This window comes from Eurypyga helias, unplaced genomic scaffold, assembly GCF_000690775.1.
Source record: "Eurypyga helias isolate BGI_N326 unplaced genomic scaffold, ASM69077v1 scaffold15059, whole genome shotgun sequence".
NCBI lineage: Eukaryota > Metazoa > Chordata > Aves > Eurypygiformes > Eurypygidae > Eurypyga > Eurypyga helias.
In genome coordinates this window covers 4,855-28,655 of record NW_010272845.1, presented here as the reverse complement: position 1 = coordinate 28,655, position 23,801 = coordinate 4,855, and the positions used below count along the sequence as shown (strand labels likewise).

Genomic DNA, 23,801 nt, shown 5'->3' with positions numbered 1-23,801 from the left:
CGTGAATGCCTTTAAATATAAATAAACTGTGCAGTCTGTTGAACAAGGATTAACTCTACTGATTTTCACGAAGGTGACTGATGACACAGTTTCCAATCCCCTGCTCAAAAAACACATGCAGGTTTTGGTGAAGGTTTGGATGACTGAATATGAAAGCAGTTCTGGGATCTCAGTAAGAAAAGATTTAGAGAAAAATTACTTTTTTCAGCCTAAACTGCATTAACAGTTGATCGTAGTCAAAAAAACAAAGCAAAACAAAACAAACAAAAAAACCCACCCCACAACACAACCAAAAACCAAAGAAAAAAAAAAAACACCAACCCAAAAAGCAAGAGAAGAAAGGGGTGTGCTGGAAGGAGAAACCTGCACATCCAAAGGTGTGAAACTGTGTGGCACACGATGGTTTAATTTTCATGCTGATTTGAAGGTGTTATTGTTGGTCTTCAGTGCGAACCAACAATTCACTGCAGACTTGCTTTGTGTGTTGTTCACTGTTAATGTTTTGGAAGTAAATCTTTTACACGAAAAATGGTATCGGGAGATTTAGGTTTTCTTTGGTTTTTAATTATGTCCAGCTATGATGAAAAAAATAGAGGGGAAAAAAGACTGTTTTCATAGAGTCACAGAATGGTTTGGGTTGGAAAGGACCTTAAAGATCATCTAGTTCCAACCCCCCCAACCCTGTCCTTGGGCAGGGACACCTTCCACTAGACCAGGTTGCTCAAAGCCTCATCCAATCCGGCCTTGAAGACATCCAGGGATGGGGCATCCACAGCTCCTCTGGGCATCCTGTTCCAGTGTCTGACCACCCCCTCCATGAAGAACTTCTTCCTGATATCTAATCTAAATCTTTCCACTTTCAGGTTAAACCGGTTACCCCTTGTCCTGTCACTACAGACCCTGTAAAAAGTCACCTCCCAGCTTCCTTGTAGCCCCTTCAGGTACTGGAAGGCTGCTATAAGGTCTCCCAGGAGCCTTTTGGAGGTGTCCATAAGGAAATTTCAGGAGCATACTTGTTTTCCTGCAGAGGCCCTGCTTCTTCTTATGGATGGTACAGAGAAGTCTGTGGATAAAAATTAGATTACTGTGTGGATATGGGAAAGTTACATGCACCCTCTGTGACTCTGCTCTCGTGTCCTATCAATGCTCAGTTCCCAGACTAGGAAAAATGGCATGAAAAGAAAACAGAAGTCTACAGCTGTTCAACTCCAGAGACTACCAAACTCAGTAGCAGTTTTCATACTATTAGAATAGCAAACCATGTCTATTCCCTAGAGTTCCCAACATTTCATAACATTTGCCAGTGTGAAATTATTTTTGTCTGTTCTCCCTGCAGCATGGCTGTGGAAATTTTGTGCGTGTGATACAGTCGTACAATCGCACACACCTCTATGTCTGTGGCAGTGGCGCCTTCAGCCCCGTGTGTGTGTATGTTAACAGAGGGCGCAGGTCCGAGGTAAGTCTCTTTTCATTTTATCCACTCATTTTGTGGTGGATCTTACTCGTGTTATGCAAAACGCAAAATTTTAAAAATGCAAAAATCAATGACCTGAATAGGTTTCTTCACCCATGTTAAATATAACAAGAACAGAGATTCATGGTTTTCTGACCTGTTACCAGCAAGAAGAAAAGCCATGATCAAAAACCATGCCTCAAATATGATGCTTGTCCAAAATTTCAGTGTCATGCTAAATTCTGTGCTACATTTGATACTACTTTTTTTTTGACGTCGTCTGCTGAATTCATTCCTACCATTTGTTGGAAAAATTGCCAAGAAATACTTGAAAGGAAATAGCCAGTTAGATAAAAACTAGAATATGCAGTTCACTTTTTATAACTTCCATGTGTTACTGATTTCCTGGGAGAAGCCCTTAAGTGGGCTAACTATTCAGGAATGTGAAGGTTTGCTGGACTTCAGCTTAATACCCACTAGATGCAATCCCAGTACAGGTAACTTTCATCACAAGTTTTGCCCCAGTAGATTCTGCCAGGAGGAAGTCAGTAAGTTTTCTCATCATTGTGGGATTTTTCAGGGTACAAATCTTATTTTCTGTAGATAGGTCTCCAGTTTTCCTATGTTCAGTTTCACTGTATATTTTCAGTATACAAAGTACCAGATGTTTCACAAGTATTTTGTCCAAGTTTCCTGATTTGAAAGTGAAATGTTTGTTTATGTGCAAATGTAATAGGTAATAAATTAAGCAACCAGAAGGAGAAAGAGAAGTGCTTAACCGAGACCCAGCACCTCAGTAGCTTTTGGGTCAGATTCATGTCTGCAGGCACAGGACTGTGCAGTATATTTTCCTGTACAATGTGGAAGCAGATGTGTTGGGAAGATCAGAGCGTGCTACCTGGAGTTTTGCCATGTGAGGGCAGCTTTAACTGCTGAGTTGGCTCCTAAGGAAAAGACTGGGAAATTCATCACTGATTTCATTGGGAGTGGGATGGGAATTCTGGCCAAGACCCAAGACCGCTGCAGAGGTTGCCAAGGATGTGATAAATCATTGTTTCTCTGGGTAGGTTTGCATGGAATGATGTCAGTGACTTTTGGTAGATTGCTACCTGTCTCCAGCCTCCTTAACAGAATATGTAGTCTGAGTCACTGCACCTTCAGTCCTATTGAACTTTCTAGAAGTAGACATTGCTAGGCCTGTATTTCAAAGCACAAGCAAGCAGAACTGAATAAGTAAAACCATCCTTCTGGTTAACGGAGCCTGCACTAACTTATTTTGATGTATTTTGAACCTGAGGTTATCTTTCTACAGCATTATTCTATTTCTTGAGAAATTATTTAGAACATGGAAAGTGATGTCATTGCTCTCTAATTGATAAAATGTTCCTTTATCAGTTTAAGTAGTAGTACTGTATCCCAGCGAACTCTGAATCTCATTATTTTAGGGGGTTTGTAAATGAGGTTGTGGGAGGTAAGGCAGGAAATTACATCTCCAGATGATGCAAGATGTTAAATTTCTTACGTTGAAAATAAAGGTACATGTCTTGGAAGAGCAAAACTGACTTCACTTAGCCTGTCTGTATAGCTACATGCCTGTGATCAATTCATTAAATGAACTGCTGTTTTGGACATCTGGAGTCTGTCAGACACTTGACTGTAGTCATCGCATGCTCAAAGCCATCACTGTACAGGCCACCAACAGCACAATAGATAACACCAAGCATTTCCTTCTGAACTCAGTTCATACATGAATGCATGACTAATTAATAGAGCAGAATGAAGAACTATGAGTGCTGCTGATGGGACTAGTGAGAACTCATTTTTTTCTCTGCTTATATCATTTCACCTGTAATTTATTACAGTTTTCCATGCACAGAAGGATGGGTTTGCACGTACAAAATGGATATTTTAGAAAGCACATCTGTTTTTCTCTAGAAACTACAAAGCCTGACAGTAAGAGTCATATCCAACAATCATAAGAACTGGGCCTGTTTTGCTCTTTTGTCTTCAGGACTCCACATAATCTCACAAAAAAGGTTTCACTGATGAGGCAGAATGCTGCCTGTTTCTTTGAGAAGAGGCTAAAAATTAATTAATTTTCTTGCTTGGCACACTTGATACTTTGGTCTCTGGTAATGACTCTTTTAGTCAACTAAAGGTATTCTAATGTCAAAGTAAATGTAAACAGAAGGAAATGTAATCATTATGTGAATTAATTATAGACTAAAAAGTAGTTTAATATATATGAAAATCAAGCGAAATCCTGGAGCTAGTTTAGTAGTGCAGTAATGGGCATTCTGAATTGGTAAATAGTGGTATAATTTAGTAAATATGGATTAACGTCAAGCTGCATAATTATCTAGAATTAAAATGACAACAAAAAAAAGATTATATTAGAAACATCATACTTATGTTTTAACATTATTTAGGGAGCTTATTATTGAAATAATAGATAAGATCTTTTTTATTAAATTAGGCAAAGTAGAAGAGGGGGAAAAGAGATAGGGGATAATGGATATGAAAACTTCCTGCTGTAGCTGAACATTTCAGGTTGGTGGAGTTTCCCATTTGCTGTCGCCAAATGACTGCTCAGTGATCTGCATGGCATCCGCATTCCCCTGAGATTTACATTTATTGTTAAAAGGATTATAAAGAGCTGCTGCCCTTAATTGAATAACTAATACATTGGCATCTACATCACAGAAGCCTTTATTTGGAATTTTTGTCAGCTATATTTTTCAGTTGGAATAAAAATATTTTGAGTTTGGATTTCTTTTTCCTTGCAACTGTGCCTTCAGGCCTTTTATTAAAGATTAGAAGTTTGCTATAGGAGGCTAGAAACAAGTTCTTTGTTTGGTATACAATGGTATGTGAGTCTGTGTGCTATGGATCGATATCTCTGCCATTACTGACTGCAATTTTTAAAGAATGGACTTGTACCCTAGAGTCCCTTCCTGTTCAGCATACTGTGCTCTTCAGTATTGCTGGGAGTGAAGAAGTGAAGAGGTGCACCAAGATGGGTGGATTTTCTAAGGATACTCAGACAGTTTGTATTTCAAGCTGTAGTCCAGGTTGCTTGTAGTTGGCCAAATATATTTCCTATTTATGAATCACATAAACTATAAACTAAGTCCCATACCAAGATTCCTAAAGAGAAAAAAATTTCAAGAAATTTCAGGCCATGGAAAAACATACCAATAAATCACCTATCACTGTGGAGTTAGAGCTCTGCATGTAATCCAAGAGATGGTGATAAAGGAAACCAATATGATTTAGGGGATTTTGGAGGTCTGATAGCTCAGTAAAGAGCAAATTATTTATACTATCACCAAATGACAATTGTCATAAGAGATTTTTATTTAATATTTGTTACTGGTCTAGTAGCTTTATTGTAATCTCCTGGACTTGTATAAGCATCACCATGAATTCAGCAAATAAACGATAAATAACTTCAAAAACACTGAAGTAATCTCCACAGATGTTATTGCAGAGATCAGTCATCTCTCCAAAGCATAACTGAGCTAGAGGGAAAAATTCTTTGTTTCAGTGTCTTGAATTCATAACAAGAGTCTTGAAAATAGCTGGGTACCAAAGAAAAAGTTGTCTAAAACGATGCTGAAATTCTGAATAGGAAAACTAAACTGTTGGTGGTAGAGCAAAAGTGCCCAGCAGTGCTGAGCATTGTTAACACTGGAAATGGCCAAGCATAAAAATCATTTTACATCTGATGGTTTCTGAAATGACAAGTGACACACAAATCTACATTGCAGGAACAAATCTTCAAGATCGACTCCAAGTGTGAATCAGGAAAGGGACGCTGTTCTTTCAACCCTAATGTGAACACAGTGTCTGTTATGATCAGTAAGTAAAAACTGTGAGGTTGCTGAGGTCTGAATCCATGTGATCATGCGTGATGTGGACTGACAGGATGCTTGAAATGAGCTGGACAGATTTCAGCCTCCAAAGAGCAGTACTTTGTGTCTCGCTGATGGGGTTGGATCAATCCTTGTTTCAAGGTTCACATGAAGCTAAATGTGGATGTATGAATGAAATGAAGAAATAAACTGTTGAAAGGGAGAGAGAGAGATAAACAGAAAACAAAAGATTGTCCGTTTTCCAGCTTACACATTTTTCCCAGGGTTAACTTCAACTTTGCATTACCCAGTCTAGCATTTTGTGTTTGAACAGTTTCTGACCTTGTTCATCCTAGACAGCACTTGTGTCTCATTTAATTATTTGTGAAATCTCAGAGTAGCCAGGGAAAGACAGCCTGAAGACTTTAGTTACTTTGAATTTCATTTTTGTTGTCATCTCTGCTGTAGAGCCCACCAGCTATTGAAAGGCTCTTGATTCTTCAATTGGCTGTATACCCAACCGATTTTGCATTTTTCTTCCATTTGAAAAGCCAGAAAGTGATACAACTGACACACCTCAAATATTCTTGTGAATTGGTGGTGACTGTACTCAGTGACTGTGAGATGTACACCATGCATAGTATTGCTGCGGTGCCTGTTGTACACTCAACTGAAAACTCAAAGGGAGCATACACTTTGTGTAAACTAAGTCTTTAGTAAGAGAGACTTTTTACCCAACCAGGAGGCACATTATATAGACTTACTTTAACCCAACCTTTCACATTTACAGCATATTCACCGACTTCTCGTGCAAAGCTTTGATTTCTCAAGATGTGCCTAGTCCTTGCTATATTTTGGCTACGAAGGGCACAGCTGTTACAAAGATTTTTCAGGCTTTCTTAGAAATAAAATTTATTGCACACAGGTACTGAGTGTTTCACTCAAGGGGTTTACAAAGGAACAATATGTGGTATTTCTGCCATTTGAATTCTGTTGAAATCAATGGCAATTACGTATTTTGCCAGATATTTCCTTTAAAGTTTGAGTCTCATACAGTGTATCCCACACAGTCTATTCAATTAGTGCTTTTTTTTTTATTCCTAATTGCAAATGTATTTGGTGCAAAGGACAAATAATTTCATTCACAGAGGTATGAACTGAAGCACCTTTAGAAGACAGGCAAATGCTACATAGATACCTCTCTGCGCTTTGGCTGCACTTATGTCTGTATCTCATCAGTGATCTATCGTCAGTGTTTGAAGACACCCACTGTGTAAAGGAAATGTTTGTTCAAACTCAGTGATGGATTAATCCACTGCTACTCATTGCTGTTGTCCTATAATTGAATCAACTGTGATTAGAAAACGAAGTTTCTTCTCATTGTTCTTCTGGATTTTATGAAACACCATTGAAGTACATTGTTTCTGAATTACTGTATATGCGGGCAGTTGATATTCTTCTACAATAGATACATGACAGCTTTGTTCCTCTTAGTAGACTTCACATTATCTTCCTTGATCTCTCAGTTATGTGACTGAAGAAAACTTCCCTAGTATTTGACTTATATTTCATGGCGTAATTCATCTACAAAGTTAAATTACTCCACAAAGATCACATTCTTTTTCAATAGAGTCCCACAGATTGAATTTTATACTTTCTTCTTGTTACTACAAACTCTAGTCACTTCAACAACATTAAGCTTGAATGAATTTAACCTCAATATCCATGCTGTAAGAGGTAAGATTTTGAGAATTACAACTTGAGTTAAAATGCGAGGATGTAGCCTATCTACTGGAATCTCCTTTGAGTATTCTTCTGCAGGAGGAATTCCTTCCCCTCGCTTCAGAAGATAGGAAATACTGTAAGACCGGGTAACGCTTCCACAACAAAAGAACCATTTCTAAGTATAGCTGCAATTTCTTTACAATTCTGGGCCAGACCAGCCTAGAATACATCAGGAAAGCTGATTCACTCTTCAGAGGAAAGTGATGTTATAAAACCAAATTTGAACTTGGTACAATTTGCCATTGTACAAAGACACTTCTATATCACAGCAATGAAAAATGTCTTTTGAAGAAGCTTGGTATAACCAATGTACAGGATGCATGTCTCTCTCCCCACCAAGACTCTTGAGATATTTATAAAAGCAGACATACCTCATCAATTCAGTAATTCCCCCAACAACAAAAGAGAAGCAGTGTGAACTAGTTAGGCTGCACAGATCAAGTGCTCTGCGGAATTTAGAATTTAACCAAAAGGAAGTGGAGCTGACGGATATCATCTGATACATGATTAGCAAGTAGACTAGGAATGCTTAAGACATAACTAATAGCCTTGATATGTAATAGGATTAAAATTACATAGCGTATTACTATTATTAAAGTGTGTGCATTTTTGTATGTGCATAGAACTGTACATAACATTTAGTGAGAACGGTAAGCCTGATCTCTTTCAGCCAATTTATTTCATAATAGGAAAAAAAGCTCTGATGGATTGAGGCAATGAGGCCAATATGAAAAATCATTTATAAATCAGTGTAGATCTAACATTCTGTCAAGAAATGCTCAGGAAGTAAATGCTTCACAAACATGCAGTGAATGCATTGTTTTAATCCCCTGTGTATGAATCTTGCCATCACTGGGAGAGATGGGAGCAGAAGAGTGGCTGCTGGTGCTCTGCAGGGGTTCAGTTCAGGCTCTAGCCAGCAGCAGAAAAACAAAATCTCCAGAGTTTTAATTGTCTCATGAGCCAATAGCCTTCCATACTGATGCACACACACACAGAGCATAAAAATAGCCTCAAGCACTTCTGAACCTGTGACTCTTGCCAGCTTGACCACACTCTCTGGGTCGTCCAAGAATTCAGACAAAAACATCAATCAAAGGACCCAGCTGTACTGGAATGTATTCAGCCACCACTCCCACTCCAACAGTTAAGAGTTTATTTTAGCTACTGTTTTCTACTCTGGGATTTCATTGTCATTAGTCAGTGGAAATTGCTTGGTTATTCACAGAGTAGAAGATGATAATATATGTAATTAGAATTAAAATTTCATATATGTATACTTACACACAGACATGTGTCCTGACTGATGGACTGACTTTTCTGCCCTGCACAGAGGCCAGAAGTTTGTAGTTCTCTTGATGTAAGAGTTGCGTGTTTAATTCTGTTCAACCATAATGACCCTATACTTAGGATCAAGTACATAAAAGGGGACAATTGTTGTTCCATATTACTCTATGTCAAGTTCAGTAATATGATTGTCTGGCCTCTGCAATACTGAAGTCAGCTTGAGGCTGCCTGGGGCAGCCTTGACAATACTGTTGGTAAAAAATGGCACCGATCCATTGATTGCAATAGATGTTGTGCCAGTTTACACCAGCAATAAATTCAGCCCAGTCATTTTGTCTACTCCCATAACAAAAAAACCCTTTTTGAAGTACATGCTTAAAAAATTGACTGTGATTCTTTTTGATAACACTAGACTGATTTTCCAGTGATTAGCAGTGAAAGTTGAGCAACTAAACTTCGTATCAAAGGTTCACCACATACACAGTTCTGCTCTTGCATTTAATGATGGAGTTCCCTCAAGTCTTTAAGAAAAATGTGATGATTCTCATGCATTCTAGATTGTGTCTTTGTAAATCAGAGGGAAACCCATTCCCATGACCCAGTATTTATCTGTGTAGACTCCTATGTAAATAAAGAGCTGACGAGTTTAAAATAAAAACAGATCAGTAAATACAAACTTCCTAAAAACCATAACAATGCATTTTCTTTTTCCCCTCCATTTCAATTCTTTGCAGATGAAGAGCTTTTTTCAGGAATGTACATTGATTTCATGGGGACGGATGCGGCCATTTTTCGGAGTCTGACCAGGAGGAATGCAGTGCGAACCGACCAGCACAACTCCAAGTGGCTGAGTGGTGAGGTGCCTTTGTTTTACCAGAGCTTTTAATGGGTTTCCCACAAAAGCTGTGGATGTCCCATCCCTGGCTGTCTTCAACTTCAGACTGGGTGAGGCTTTGAGCAACCTGGTCTAGTGGAAGGTGTCCCTGCCCATGGCAGTGGGGTTGGAACTAGGTGATATTTAAGGTCCCTTCCAACCCAACCATTCTGTGATTCTATGATTAAAATGGTGGTCAACCCTCTGAGCAGAGACAGATGTCAAAGGTTAAGAGCAACTAACATAGTTCCAATTTTAAAAAGCCTTCAGGTATATTGAACAGAAGTTACTCTGTTTTTTCTTTACCATTTTTTGGGAGACTCTTGTCATTCCTGTGTGGCTGTGACTACAGTCAAATCACAGGACTGCAATCAGAATAAATACAATTCGTTATGGAAGGGGAACTCCTTCCTAATTTTTTCTTCTGTTTCCAGTGTATTCTTACACTTATCTGCACACCCTAAATTGTGTTCTCTAAAGTGAATTAGGAAAAAAAAAAATTAAAATCCCTAATTTCTGGAAAATATACCTGATATATATGCTCAGAACAGGTATTTGACAAGCACAATTTATTTCCATGTTCCTTTAGAGAGAGTCATGACGCTTAGATTAATTAGAATGGATTAATGAGAACAGAAAAATCCTTCAGTCTAAAGTGAGTTTTCTGTCAGAGACCAATCCTTTATATTGGGTTGTTTTAAGATTTGTACTGGATTTCAGATGATCAAAGTCATGCATGATTGTTGAAAAGGTATAGCCTTCATGCAGGCAGCTAATTCCTTTAGACAAAGGAGAAGGTCTTCTGAGGGCTCCTTCCACTGTCCATTTTATTTTAACATAGGAAATGGCCAGAAACATATGTTATTCAGGTACTAACACCAATAGAGGTGGATGCCTAATAAGGGTTTGCCAGAAACTAGTGCAGAGTCACCTGTGTGTCATCATGTACATTTTAAATTACATTACAATTTACATTATGCTAGTGGTCCTTTACAGTTTTGTGTGTTTATCTACCTCTGATATGAACTCAAATGCTGTTCAAGCATTTGCATAGTCTGCTTTCCTTGTCTAGTTCCAACAGCTAATTTTCTCTCTTATTTATGCATTTTCTAAGTACTTTATTTGTTCTTTTCCTAAAGAGTCTTTTAGCATCTTACTTTTAGGTTTTTGCTTTAACGAGTGTTTTTGTAGTAATCTAATACTATTGCGTCTGTAATTTGATTGCTTTTCTAAATATCTGCTGGGGGATAAAATGTGACGATGCAGAAATTTAAGGCTGCCAGCAAGAAGCCATTTACCTGATGATATCTGATATATCCACATATGAGGCTAGAGCATATAGATTAACCTGCCACGGCAATACCTCTGTAGGCATTATGTAGTGTTTCCTTGAAACAGTAATCAATCAGTAACTATCAAATCATTATTTGCTTATACTGATACAACTTTTGGTTTCATCTTTTTGGTATGATGTTTCATTTCAGAGCCTATTTTTGTGGATGCTCATGTTATCCCAGATGGCACTGACCCCAATGATGCCAAAATCTACTTCTTCTTCAAAGAGAGACTCACAGACAACAGTGGCAGCACAAAGCAAATTCATTCAATGATTGCAAGAATATGCCCAGTAAGAACTATTTTGTTTGCCAGGTTGTTGGGACAAGCTGCTAGCGTGATATGATGAGCTAAAAGAGTAAATGATTGAAAAACCTTTGGTTCACATTCGAAACAAATTTGCTGTTTCAGCTTCCATATTCATAATTAAGAAGAGCTGTTACTGAACAGACAGCTAAGGTCTGAACACGCTATGTATATTTGTCTATACCTATAATGATATGGAAATTTAGAGATTTGGGAATTAGATGGGAATCAGTCAGGAATCTGACTGACCCACAGTAATTACCACTGTTAAATTTCCAAACTTGCTGTTCTTTGCTTGAATGAGGTACATTCTTTTCTTAGAAAAACTGAATTATAAGACAGTGAAGTCTTTCACACACACACACATAAACACACTCAGAAGCTCTGAAACACACTAGAAATATGAGAGCCAAGATTTTAAATGGGTTGACTTAACTTCAAATCTTGTTTTCATTTTTACAATATTTGTCTTCTCTGAGTTCTCACATTGATGTGTGAGCCTAACTTTAAAAAAGTGCACAGAAAGGTTAGATTCAGGAGTTATGGCTACTCCTGTGCAATAATTATTTTATGATTGCATCTGTCCTCATTGTTTCTTTTTTTGTGTCTATAATCAACTGTAGATGAAAAATTATTGATACAGCTATTAATATATCTGGTGAAATTGATTTTTTTTAATGAATACAAAATTATAAATGCACAATTACTGTCATCCTTTTCATTCCTTCTTTTGTAAAGGTTCAGGAAAATAATTGTGAGCATTTGTGTATTCTTTGCCTTTAAACTGGGTCTTCAGAATTTGATGCTTTGTGATGTTAGGTAATTGGGTCTGAGGGTATTTAGGATCATGTTAAACTTCTTCAGCAATATGATGAGACGTGATCTCTTATAACAAATTTCTATATTTTTGTCAGGGTGCCCAAAGGCCTTTTTGGGTATTTTGCAAGATGTTTCACACAATTTTAGCTGCATTTTATTTGTTAGTGTTACCTTTATAATGAAGCCCAGATGATTTCTGAAAGGCTGTTTAGACTTACACTGAAGTCAGTGGCAGAATCCCGAAGCCAATGAAAATAAACCTGAGCCAGTCGTATTTGTATACTTGTATACCATCATATTCATATATCACCACCTTTGAGAGTGACCAAATATATTAGTACAATGGTGCCGTGAAAGACTGCCCTAAAAGACCCCCTATGTGTCACCCAAAAAGTCCGATCACCAGCTTCACGAGCACCAGTGAAACATGAACAGCATTTCATTGAAATCACATTTGCCTAGCTTCTGTATTTACTTTTTCCCTTTCCTTGGGTGATGTTGTGCTATGCAGTTGGAAGATACTACTGCTATCTAAGGAGGTCACCAGCAGAATGAGGCAGGAGCTGCACCATCTGGTTTAGCAGTTATGGTTTCCACCTTGCACTGGAGAGAGCTGGATATATCCTTGAGCGAGCTGTTACCAAGCCAGCTCAGGACCAAGCTGGCAGGTCTTGCAGCAGTGCAAAAGTAGCTTGACCCAAGCTAGCCATCATTTTGGAATTTTGTTCAGGGCACCCATCTCGTGGGTCAGCATGGCTTCCTAGGTCAGATACAGCTGTACTGCTCTCAGGATTAGAAGAAACACCCCTCCACAGGCCTATTAGACCTTTTAGAGGTAGCAGGGGGTTCTCCACCCTAGGTTTCAGTGTCAAAACCTCCACAGTCCTTTGCAATCATACCTACACACACTGATGCTGTGTGTGTAGATATCTACTGCCCAACCCTCCAAAGCCTGCTAGCCCAGCACAGAAAGTCCTGTATCCTGCATTTTTCCAGTATCTAGAGTGTTTAGATGAAGGTATTTGGTTTAGGCTTATCTATATTGAATATACCAGCATAATTATCTAGATGATGACTCAAATTAAGCTGAGGAAAATGTGGGAAAGGCCAGTAAAAACTTATCTGTGTTGTGGTTTTGTTGTTGTTGTTTGGTTGTTTGGTTGTTTGGTTGGGTTTTTTCCCTGAAAATAATATTCCTTTCCAGAATGACACAGGCGGCCAGCGTAGTCTCGTGAACAAATGGACAACATTCTTGAAAGCAAGACTCGTATGCTCAGTAATGGATGAAGATGGAACAGAAACGTACTTTGATGAATTAGGTATGGCAAGAAAATCCCTTAAAAAATGTATGTAAGAAGTCCTTCACCCTCTGCATATTTAATTATTGATGTTCATAGAGCTCCTTAGTCAAGTTTTTGACTGTAAAATCTTGGCCCTGTGGAAATTTATGACAAAATTCCCCTTGCAGTTTTATGACAGGAAATGAAATGATCCTTCATAAATCTCTCTTGGTAATTATCATTATCTTTGAAAAAAAGTTAATTAATCTTGACTATGTAAAGGAATTATATATGTAAAGAATTAAAATTTGGAAAGGAACATGTAAGTGAAGTCTATTGTTATTTTGCTCCTAGTTAGGATTACAATAAAGGTTTTTTAATCTACATCTCTTTGAAACTGTTTCTTACACAACTGTGTAACATACAGCTTTTTGGTAATAGATCTTTTCTGTTTTGATCACTGGGTACAGACCTCAGTTTGATAGTTCAAGATAATACTAACAAATCCTGTTACTCGAACAAGCAATAATACTATGAATAAATGTTCAGTGAATAATCTATACAGCAGTCACAAGGTGTATAAGGAATTAATAGATTCATATAATGATATTTAAGTGCCAAGCAACATTATCAGGAATTTTCAAACTCTATATTATCCACAGCTGTGACAATACAAAGTCACAGTTCTAAGTTCAGGTATTGGAAGATCTGGTATGTTTATTAGTATAAATCTAAATCTAAATACAAATATAAGTATTATAAATATCTAATCACACCCACACTGGAGCTGCATCTGATTTTGACCTTGTCTCCATTGTAATCTTTCTCTTTTCTCTGTCATTATTCCTGATTCTGTTCATAACAAATGCAGTTTGGAATTTTTTTACTTTATATCTTTACAAATATTTGGTATACTTATTTTGGTTCAATATTTCAATGGAACCTGATGGGCATAAGAGCAGATCCTAACTTGGTTTAACTCAATATTAAAAGGGTTTGGAGAACTGACTTTTGGAAGTTCCCAGCTCCTCCTAGGACTGTCACAGCAACTTTCTTTTAGAGCTGTGATTTACCAGCACACTCCTCCCAACAAAGCACTAGCGTAACTGCTTTTAGTTTTCTGTATGACAAAATACAGGACCATACAGAATAGGAGACAGTGCTCTCATCTTGGGCTCCCAGTACAATCCTGTAGCAAAGAGTAAGAATACAAGTGTACCTGGAAATTCATGTATAATGCAGAAGAGTGTAACACCACCAGTCCTTCATGGTGAAGTCTTTTGCTTTTGACATATTTAACAGAATGTTTAGAATTTCAGAGGGATAATGAAGGAGTCACATAAATTAATGGAAAGCTGAAGAACATATTTTATGATAAAATCTCAAAGAATTCAGTCTTGTGTGCTGTAAAATAAGTTTAAGAAGTAGTTTGATAATAGTTATTAAAAACATTTGTAAGGAGAAACTGTCAGATTAAAGTATCTTTCACTCAACTGTAGAAAAACATCCACAGATCAGTGGTAAAGCTGGGCAAGATCTGTTCAGTGAGTAGGTATAGTTTTGCATAGTGCAGTCAATAAATCACAGAATCACTAAGGTTGGAAAAGACCTATAAGATCATCCAGCCCAGCCATCAACCCAACACTACCATCCCCACTATACCGTGTCCTCAAGCACCATGTCTACACGTTTCTTGAACTACTCCAAGAATGGTGACTCCACCACTTCCCTGGGCAGCCTGTTCCAAAGCCTGACCACTCTTTCACTGAAGAGGTTTTTCCTCTAACTTCCCCTGAAGTGCATATGTGCATATGGTCCATTTATAAGGTCAGTCTGCTTTTTCCCATTCATGTCTGAGACAAAACTAGTTTTTTTTTTTTAATAAAGTCAGAAATTAAACAGGAAAATAATTTTTTTATTAGCATTCTAAACATTTTTCCTTTTTCCTTTTCTTTCTTACAGAGGATGTGTTTCTTTTAGAGACAGATAACCCCCGAACAACGCTTGTGTACGGAATTTTTACAACATCAAGGTAAATTGGGAGATTTTTAAAACATTACTTTTCTGAACTGCCTGATTTTCTATATGAAAACTGTGATGGTTTGTGGTCAAGGCTGTGCTGCGCAAGTTTATATCTCTTCTGTGGCATGTGGCATGCAGGAGTGACAGTCTCAGTATCATTAGAGTTGGTATCCGTGTTAGAGCTACGCTGCTTGGAGCAAACTGTTCCCTCACTTACTGTCAGCTGGCACGGCGGAAACATTTCCGTGGAGGGCCACTTGTTAACGTTCAGCAGCGGAAAGCTAGATGACTTCAATAGAGTGAACTCATGTGACATCTGAGAACATTTAACACCTCCTGAAGGACATCCAGCAGCCTGAAGGATCAAACCGGGAATTCTTACATGAATTCATACAAATAATTTCCAGTCTCTCAGCTGGCAGATGATCGCACAGATGGCAAATAACCCATGCTGGCTTCAGTTGGTTACAAAAAGACAAGCTTATATGGCATTTGATCACCTCCTTGCAGCCTTAAGTTCCCTGTTATCAGTCATTAGTATTCACTTACAGTTCAGTTTAGAAAGCATTCAGTGAGCTCCCAAGGGCATTGGAAGTACCAGGTATGGCTTACTGTGCTGAAACTCTCCACAAAGATGGACTGACAGGTGGATTAACAGATTCTGCCATTTCTAACTTCATTTTTTTCACTTTTCTCTTGCCCTCACCTCACGGTGTTGGTATACAGAGTAGAAATAGTTACTGCTTACTGATTTCTGATATGCTACTCTGTTTATTTAGCTGTTATTACTTACCTTCAAAGAGAGTTGTTTAGCTTTTTTTTAAATTTAATTTAATTTAATTTATTCAATCAAATTAGAAAATTATTTTCCTTATTATTAGTAGCTTTTTAATGGCAATTTCCAGTAAAGAAATCTTTGCATGAAAAATATTTTTTTCCCCGTACTTTTTTCTGTCTTTTTTCATGTGGATCCAGGGATCTGCTTTCTCAAATGTGTGAAGCAGCCAGGAAAATATGATTTTATTACACTTAATTGGGAAAAAAAAAAATCCCATAACTTGTAAACATCTGGTGCTGACTACATTTTATGACTCCTGCTGCACAAAAAGGGAAAATGCTGAGGTTATGTATAGCAGTAAAACCACACTTATGATTAGGTTGTGGATGCAGCATGCCTGAACTGGAAACACTTTTACCTAATTCTCCTGGTATTCCTGCAGTGGAAATGAGGTTTGAATGACAGGACCATATAAGGTGGCAACAAAGAGAAAACTTCACTTTTTCCTGGCTACGAAGTGCTTTCTCTCTCTATTCTGTTATCATAAACCATGTGATCTATGCTTGCTTTCTCTTTGCTTGACTGTAGATGGACTGTCTTACCTAGTTAAATAGAGCAATCATAATGATTTTTAGCCCTTAGCAGTTCCTTTGTCTTCACCTCTGTAGACCTTCTGCTCATAAGAGTAGCAAGAGAGAAACATCCCAGTAAATAATAACTACTAGTACTTTTATCTAAACCATAGAGAAGGAAACCAAATAATATTGAATCTAATTATTTTGGTGGCATGATCTGCTGTAAATCTAACATAAAACATGTGGAAAAATTAAATACATTTCATAAAACCTATTTAATACCTACTAAAATTTCCACAAATACCATAATCCACCTAAAAGGTTCCTCTTGCTAATACACGTATATATCTGAGAGCAATGTGGATTGCAATTCCCTTGTTTAGACACTATGTGTAATGTTTTGGGGTTTTTTTTGTGAAGGGTTTTTTTAATTTCACAATTGAAAACAGAGCCTTGCTTGGATTATCTTCATCCTACTGTTAACATCAGGCTGATTTCAGACTGTTCGGAGTTTCCGTTTTGTTAAGATAAATATTCCAAATCTTACATGGAGTGAGAGGGAAAAAGAAGTTAATTCACTCCAGTCAGCCTTAGTATCATGCTGGAAGTTACTCCGCTATTGCCCTCCATTGGAGGCTGTTCAGAGCTTGTGCTGGCTGAGGCAGCATCTGAGACAATTGCTGAACCCAGAGCAGTGGAAAAACATGCTCTTCTCATAGATGGCCCCACAGTTTCTCCTCAGCAAGCATCAAACTTCAACCCTCTTGAAGGGGTCTTTATAAGACCAGTTTTGTGGGTGGATTTGAGGACTATACAAGAGTGATTCCTTTACAGCCCCACCTGTCCCTATTTTGCTTAGAAAAATCTGGCAGCAGATTGTAATAATCTAACAAATTGTAACTGTGCTGGATGTTTTGATAAGATTTTAGCCATGTATTTTAGGAGGCTCATGGAGGTCTTGTGGTTAATATACTGGTGGGGAGTTCTGGAAACCTGTGCTGAGCTTGGCAGTACAAAGTTTATAAAACTCTTGCCTCACTGAGGTCAGCAATATTTTTGCTATTGATTTAACTGAGGCCAGATTATATTTCTTTTATATTCAAAATCAGGAAATTTTCTTATTTTACCAGAAGGGTAGTACCTTCCTCCTTCCTTTTTCATTTCACCATTCAAAAAAGTGCTAGGTCTTAAGAAATAATGGTGTATATTGGGAAGCTAGCTTAGCTGATTTTAAATGTATTAAATCCACATTATAGAAGCATTCAATTGTATTCAATACATTATTTTAGAGGTATCTTGCATCATTGGACTATGTAAAATGATGGAAAAGCTATACAAAAGTCAGTAGATTGCAATACTAACTTTTTCCTACTGTCTTCCAGCTCCATATTTAAAGGCTCAGCTGTGTGTGTGTATCATCTATCGGACATCCAGACCGTGTTCAATGGGCCATTTGCACACAAGGAGGGCCCAAACCACCAGCTGATTCCATATCAGGGCAGAATTCCCTACCCACGACCTGGCACCGTAAGTACAAAGATGTTTATGCAGGCTTGCCAATTACTCGTCTTTGTTTAATACATAAATAAATATTATTGATTCCAGGAGAACGGACTATGACAATGAGTTACAGTTCTTAACGATTTTATTTGCTTCTCAGCTTGCCAAACAAATCATGTAGTATCTGGAAATCTAGAAAGGATTAAAAGCTGTGCAAAATGCTAATTACTCTTGCTATTTCTGCTGAAAAGGTGGTAAGAATTATTTCGTTAGATGACAGTCATATTATTTACATGTACATTTGCATTTTGTGTATATGTTTGAGCAAAAGAGATAAAAGAAAAAAGCATACATCTATAGTCTGGATCCAAATGTCTGTAAGTCTGTCCTCAGTCTGTATGAATTTTCCATAGTTCTCTTACAGTTTTGCAGCTCTCCTGGGATGCTTGGGAGATGTCGTAGGAGAACAAGGCTTCTGGGACTTGTTATTTGACTAGGTCTAATACCCTTTTAGACATTGAATCTTAGAAGAGAGACCTAGAAGTTGATGAATTTTCATGCCAACCAGTTCATAGTAGTCTTCCTTGTTAAGAATGCTTCTTGTATGCCTTGAAAATTTCTCTAGAATGTTTTCTAAATCCATATTTGCTAAATGAAGTATGGTGGTTTAGACTTTGGTTGATTCCTGTAGAGTCTTCTTACAATTTCTTAAGTATCAGAATTCAGTAAGTATGCACAGTCTCATAAATTATCCCTCAACAATGTAGTTTGTTTTGTTTTGTGGGTTTTTTTTTAAATTAACACTTTGTTGCTTTTTCATTTATCACAGGAGATTAAATTCTATTTTAATTTTGCATGTCACTGCAAGAAACCTTAACCAAATTACTATTTCATTCAGATTTGTCTTTGTGCTGTAGATCTTGGTCCTTCTAGTACGCTAATGCTCAGATACTTGGAATAACACTCCCCGTTCACACAGTTCTTCATGACAATTTAGTGTAGTTATTACCGGCTGTAAGATTTAGGACTTCATGTTCCTAGGTCTCCAGAATTAGCTAATCAATACCTGATATTCCACTAAGGTCTAATGCTAGCATTATTCTGTCTTTAAAATTAATTCATACAGTTCTAATCTCATGAGTTCACTGAGACTTTAAGCTTAAACTTTACTAAAAAGAAGGCCCATTTAAACAGGAAGTTTCATGCTCTTGTGATTAGTCACATTTCAGAGCCTCTTGCTGCTTCAGAATATTGTATTTGTATGTGTTTCCTCAACCACTGCTGTGTTATTCTTGGTTCGCCTCATGGAGGCTTATGAGGTATTCCAGATGGGCCTAAAGAAATTGAGCAGCACAAAGGAAAGGGAAAAAGAAAATTCAGATTTGGATTGAATGTGGTGTCAAAAATTATCTCTAATTTTCACATGTGCAGGTCAGATCAGAATTTGTAGATAAATTCATAGTTCACAGAAAAAAAAAATAAAGCTAGAAGAGTTTCTTTTAAGATAATCATTTATGTTTACCTCTGGCTTTCCTGTGCTTCCTCACAATTCAGCTACAGCACAGTACCTTAAAGGTGTATTTCCTAAGCGGGGACTTGTTTGGCTTTGCTTTTACTTCATTGCCAAAAAGTTCCACTTTAAATGTGTGCTACCAGCTCTATTTTTCACTTATGTTAAAGCACCTGTAAAAATTGAGACATGGGAATTTTTTGCTGCTTAGATATTGTGTTCAGAATGTTAACTTTGAATAGCCACAATTCCAAACTATGGAGCATGAATCTCTCTCCTTTGAAATTTTTTTTTTTTTTTTTGCAACTTTGGGGATGCTGGACTAGGCAAGGATGTTTTTTTATGAGACATGGAAAATCTTACTTTAGAAATGCCTAAAGACATATTCATAAACCTCTAGGCAGAAATGAATGTTCATTGTGTCGCAGTACGTTGGATAAACAATGAAGAGGGTGCAGTATAGTTTCAGTATGGTTAAATAAAGCAATACGTTCATTTGGCCATAATCAACTCCTCAGCATTTGGCTGTCCTTCACTAAATACCAATGGTTTCTTATTTCTCCACAAGCAAAATTTACTATGGAAAAAGAAAGGGAAAACAGTTACATAATTGGCAGTTTGTTACTAAATTCAGTGATGTTTGAAGATAGTTTCCATTTTTCAGAGTTTACAGAAACAGCTTTTGTACCTACAACATGTTGGGGAATATGCTGTAAATTAAGGTTCTTTCCCTCTGCAGTCTAACTGCATGGTGATCAACTGTGAACATAATTATGGTCTAGCCAAGTCCTTGAATGAGGTGTGAAGGATACACATTCAATCCCTTCAGGAAAGGGAGAGCTTATAGCGTTCTTCAGTAATGTTTTTTGCTTGTCATTGGTTTATACAGGGAATAGCAAAAGAATTAATTGATTAAAGATGTTTGTTATGGCTTTGCTCAGAATAATAATATAATGTAAGCTTTTAGGGTCATACTGGAGTGAATCATAGCACAGACATTTTTGCAGGAAGTCACAGACAAAGGTCTTATGATCTGCAAGTCAAGAATGGAAGGATAGAAAGCATCAGAGAAACTCACCTTGTAACTGATCTGTGCAGGACAGGAAAGTTTGATTTGAACTGCTTGTGAAACAGAATCCCTCTGGAGGGGAACTGGGATCTGGCAGGTCACTAGCAAGTAAAATAATCTTACTAATAGTCCACAGTTTTATGAACACAGTTCTTTTTCATCATTTATTGCTAAACTTAGCAGATAGCTCCATACATTTCCTGGAAGACTGTGGATGGAAGTGCCGGAGAGGGAAGGAGTAGTGCAAACAAGATAATCAAAATTCAATTTTGTGATCACTCTTAGAGGGCTAGCATGTGGTGTCATTTCTAATGAGAACCAAACCAAAACCCTCAGGATAATTGAGTCCAGAAGAATCAAATATCAAGGGGAAGAGATACCCATATCTGAGCTGAGTTCCAGTTCTTCATCCTGAAGGTAACTAATGCTGCAGCAGTTTCTTTTAAAGAACTCCTACTAGAGCAGTTCTACTTTGCATCAATAATTAAAACCTAATTGAGCCAGAAGATGTTTCTAAAGCCTGGGATTAGGCTGAAGTCCCCTCTCTACTTGGTTCCTGGTATTGCCCAATGAATAGTTTATTATGTGCACAAGATGGCACAGATTTGGCAGCAAAGGAATGGACACTCCTGCCTTGTGGTTAGAGGGATCACCTGGGAGGTGAAGACCCAGATTCTAACATTTGCTTACATCAGGTAGGTTGGACATATGACTCATATATCGTCCACAAGTTTCCTAGTCTCTCAGAGTATGATTCATTTTATGTAATTTTAGCCATCTAAAAGCAGGGCATCTAGTCTTAATTACTAACTGCAGAGGAAACCTAGATGGCTAACTAAGAATAACTGCCTGATTTTGACGCAGTAGAAGTCAGGTGAGGTAAATCTCTCCCTAAGCTACTAGCTATTTTTGTATTTGTGGTTTTGACCAGAAATTCCATGCTAGACGTAAGAATGGTCCTCATCAAAATAAAGAAGTTTCCATGAAATGCTTCATACTTAACAAAGCAATATTTTCCAACTGGAAAAACATTGTGTCAAAATATCTCTGAATAATTCCAATACTTCAAGGAGAGTTTCACAACTCAGATATCTGGTAATGGGTGAAATGGAAGCTCTGGAGCAGCAATAAGAAGCCTGATAACGGTGGCTGAAAAGAAGTCATGTAAATTAGCATAGGCACCTCCAGAACATTGTACCAGTTACTAACATAATTCCTGATTTCTTCCCGCAGTCTTCTTTTTTAGTTTCATTCTCAGTAAACACTTGAGATTTCTACAATCACTTTTATTTCCTCATGAGGTCCAGAATGTCTCAGGGCTGATTATTTGGCTGGTTCTTCATTACATGTAAAGCAGCATGCAGAGTATTCATGGAGCTCTGTTATTTTTCAAGCAGAGGGGAAAGTGTAGACAAGATGCTGTGAATGGTCAATCTTCTCAGATGTAAATGAGTTGCCATGGGACCCTCTCATCAACTCCATATTGTTTTTTTCAACTGAAGATGAGTCTCAGGCCCTCTCACCATCTCATAATCAATTTAATGACTAGAGGGATATTGAACAAATTACAGTTAATATCAAATTTTAAATTTTGCCTTTGTACATAATCTGTAACAAACCTGCTGCAGAAGTTTGGTATCTTCCCATACTGATCGCTTGGAATTTTTGTTTTCAACAGACAGTTTGGAAACATAAAGAATATGGAAATAGGCCCAGAAGCGTGGATCTTCAGTATCAATCTGAGTTTTGAAAGTGCAAAAATATGTTTCTGTTTTCTTTATCTGAATTGATGGGAGTACAGAGCGTAGCTATTCAAGCACTTTATTCCCATTACTGGAGTAGAATTACTTTCAGTCAAAGCCTGAAGTGCTCTTTTGAGAATTTATTTTGTCAACTATATGTCAATATTTGTAAATGACTTGGAGATGAAAACTCTCTGAAAGATGGTAAGTATTGTTAAGCGTTGCTGTGCATGTTTCTTACAGTGTCCAGGTGGAGCCTTCACACCTAATATGCGGACAACCAAAGAGTTTCCAGATGATGTTGTGACCTTCATCAGGAATCACCCTTTGATGTTTAATCCTATTTATCCAATACACAAGAGGCCATTAATCATCCGGATAGGAGCCGACTACAAGTATACAAAGATTGCTGTGGATCGAGTGAATGCTGCTGATGGAAGATATCACGTCTTGTTTCTTGGAACAGGTAAGATGAACTTAGCAACAGTCCTTTTCCTCCACTGCATTATAATTTGCAATCGACGCTTATCTGTACAACTTACAGCTTTCAGAAATGGTTGTTTAAACATATTTCTTATCTACAAAAATGTCTATATAAATCCATAAATATGCTCTTTTTACTTTCTGTGCGTTTTTATGTTTCCTATAGATGTTAATTATGTGCAGAAGATACAGTGTATTGATATGAATTTTATTGGAGACAGAAATCAGCACTGATGTATATTGTATTAGGTCTAAATGATAATACCTCTCTTGAATATGCTTTACTGTGACATAATTCCACGTAAAAATTTGATGCTCTCTAACTTGAGTAAAAATACCGAAATTTGTCTTTGTATTGTTTTGTTTACCCTCCCCATCATTATTTAATGATGTTTAAGCTACTTCTGAAGAAAAACACAATCTGATCAGAATGTTACAAAGGTGGAAATAACTCCACAAAAATAAGTAAAAGTATGGAAATATTTGCCAGAGTAAAGGAAACAAATGGTTGGAGTTCTAGGAGTAATGGACACAGATAATTTGGAGCAAGTATTCTAAAATAATTTCTGTCTAATATAACATATATTCTGTTTTTAGTTCCATCGAATTTGTATCTAGTGTTATGCTTCTGAAGTCTTGCAGGGAACAGGTCAAGTGATTCTCATATCAATCAATTTTGATTTTTTAAAATATTCAGATATGAATCAGTCTTCTGATTGAAGCAGACAGGCGGAGTGGTACTCTGGCTAGACCCTAGGATTCATTCACATCGGAAACTCCCGCTGGCTAAATAAGGCATTATAGGTTGATAGGCACAAAGGCTAATCTTTTTTACTACAGGTGATTTCAAATAGAACCAAGGAAAAGAGCTCCAGGAGAACAAACATATCTCTGAACATCAGAAAATAATTACAGAGATGGCTTGTATTGCTTTTATGGTTCACATATTATTGGGGTCCTGGTTGTTTTCTGCCTGTAAAATAACTACATCTGCCAGTAAACTCACATGGGTCTGGGAATAATGGTGCTGTTATAATACATTTAGGAAGGTGGCGCTAGAAAAATCTCTCAAGAATATCAGGCTTCTATAGGGGCAGGATTAAAAGCAACTCTCTTCAGCCGTCTTTGA

At 37.4% G+C, this 23,801-nt stretch overlaps 1 protein-coding gene across 1 annotated transcript in view; it reads left to right on the top strand.

The window, feature by feature from the left end:
• The window catches only part of SEMA3C (sema domain, immunoglobulin domain (Ig), short basic domain, secreted, (semaphorin) 3C), a gene marked incomplete at its 3' end in the record, with an annotated part of 92,125 nt that extends 69,470 nt beyond the window's left edge, over nt 1–22,655 (top strand). Inside the window, exons 4-11 of the mRNA XM_010159273.1 lie at nt 1,337–1,456; nt 5,224–5,314; nt 9,114–9,233; nt 10,738–10,880; nt 12,918–13,032; nt 14,956–15,025; nt 17,751–17,895; nt 22,433–22,655. Of these exons, the coding sequence (XP_010157575.1) occupies nt 1,337–1,456; nt 5,224–5,314; nt 9,114–9,233; nt 10,738–10,880; nt 12,918–13,032; nt 14,956–15,025; nt 17,751–17,895; nt 22,433–22,655 (1,027 nt within the window). The remainder of the gene's footprint in view (nt 1–1,336; nt 1,457–5,223; nt 5,315–9,113; nt 9,234–10,737; nt 10,881–12,917; nt 13,033–14,955; nt 15,026–17,750; nt 17,896–22,432) is intronic.
• Nucleotides 22,656–23,801: the final 1,146 nt, after the last annotated feature.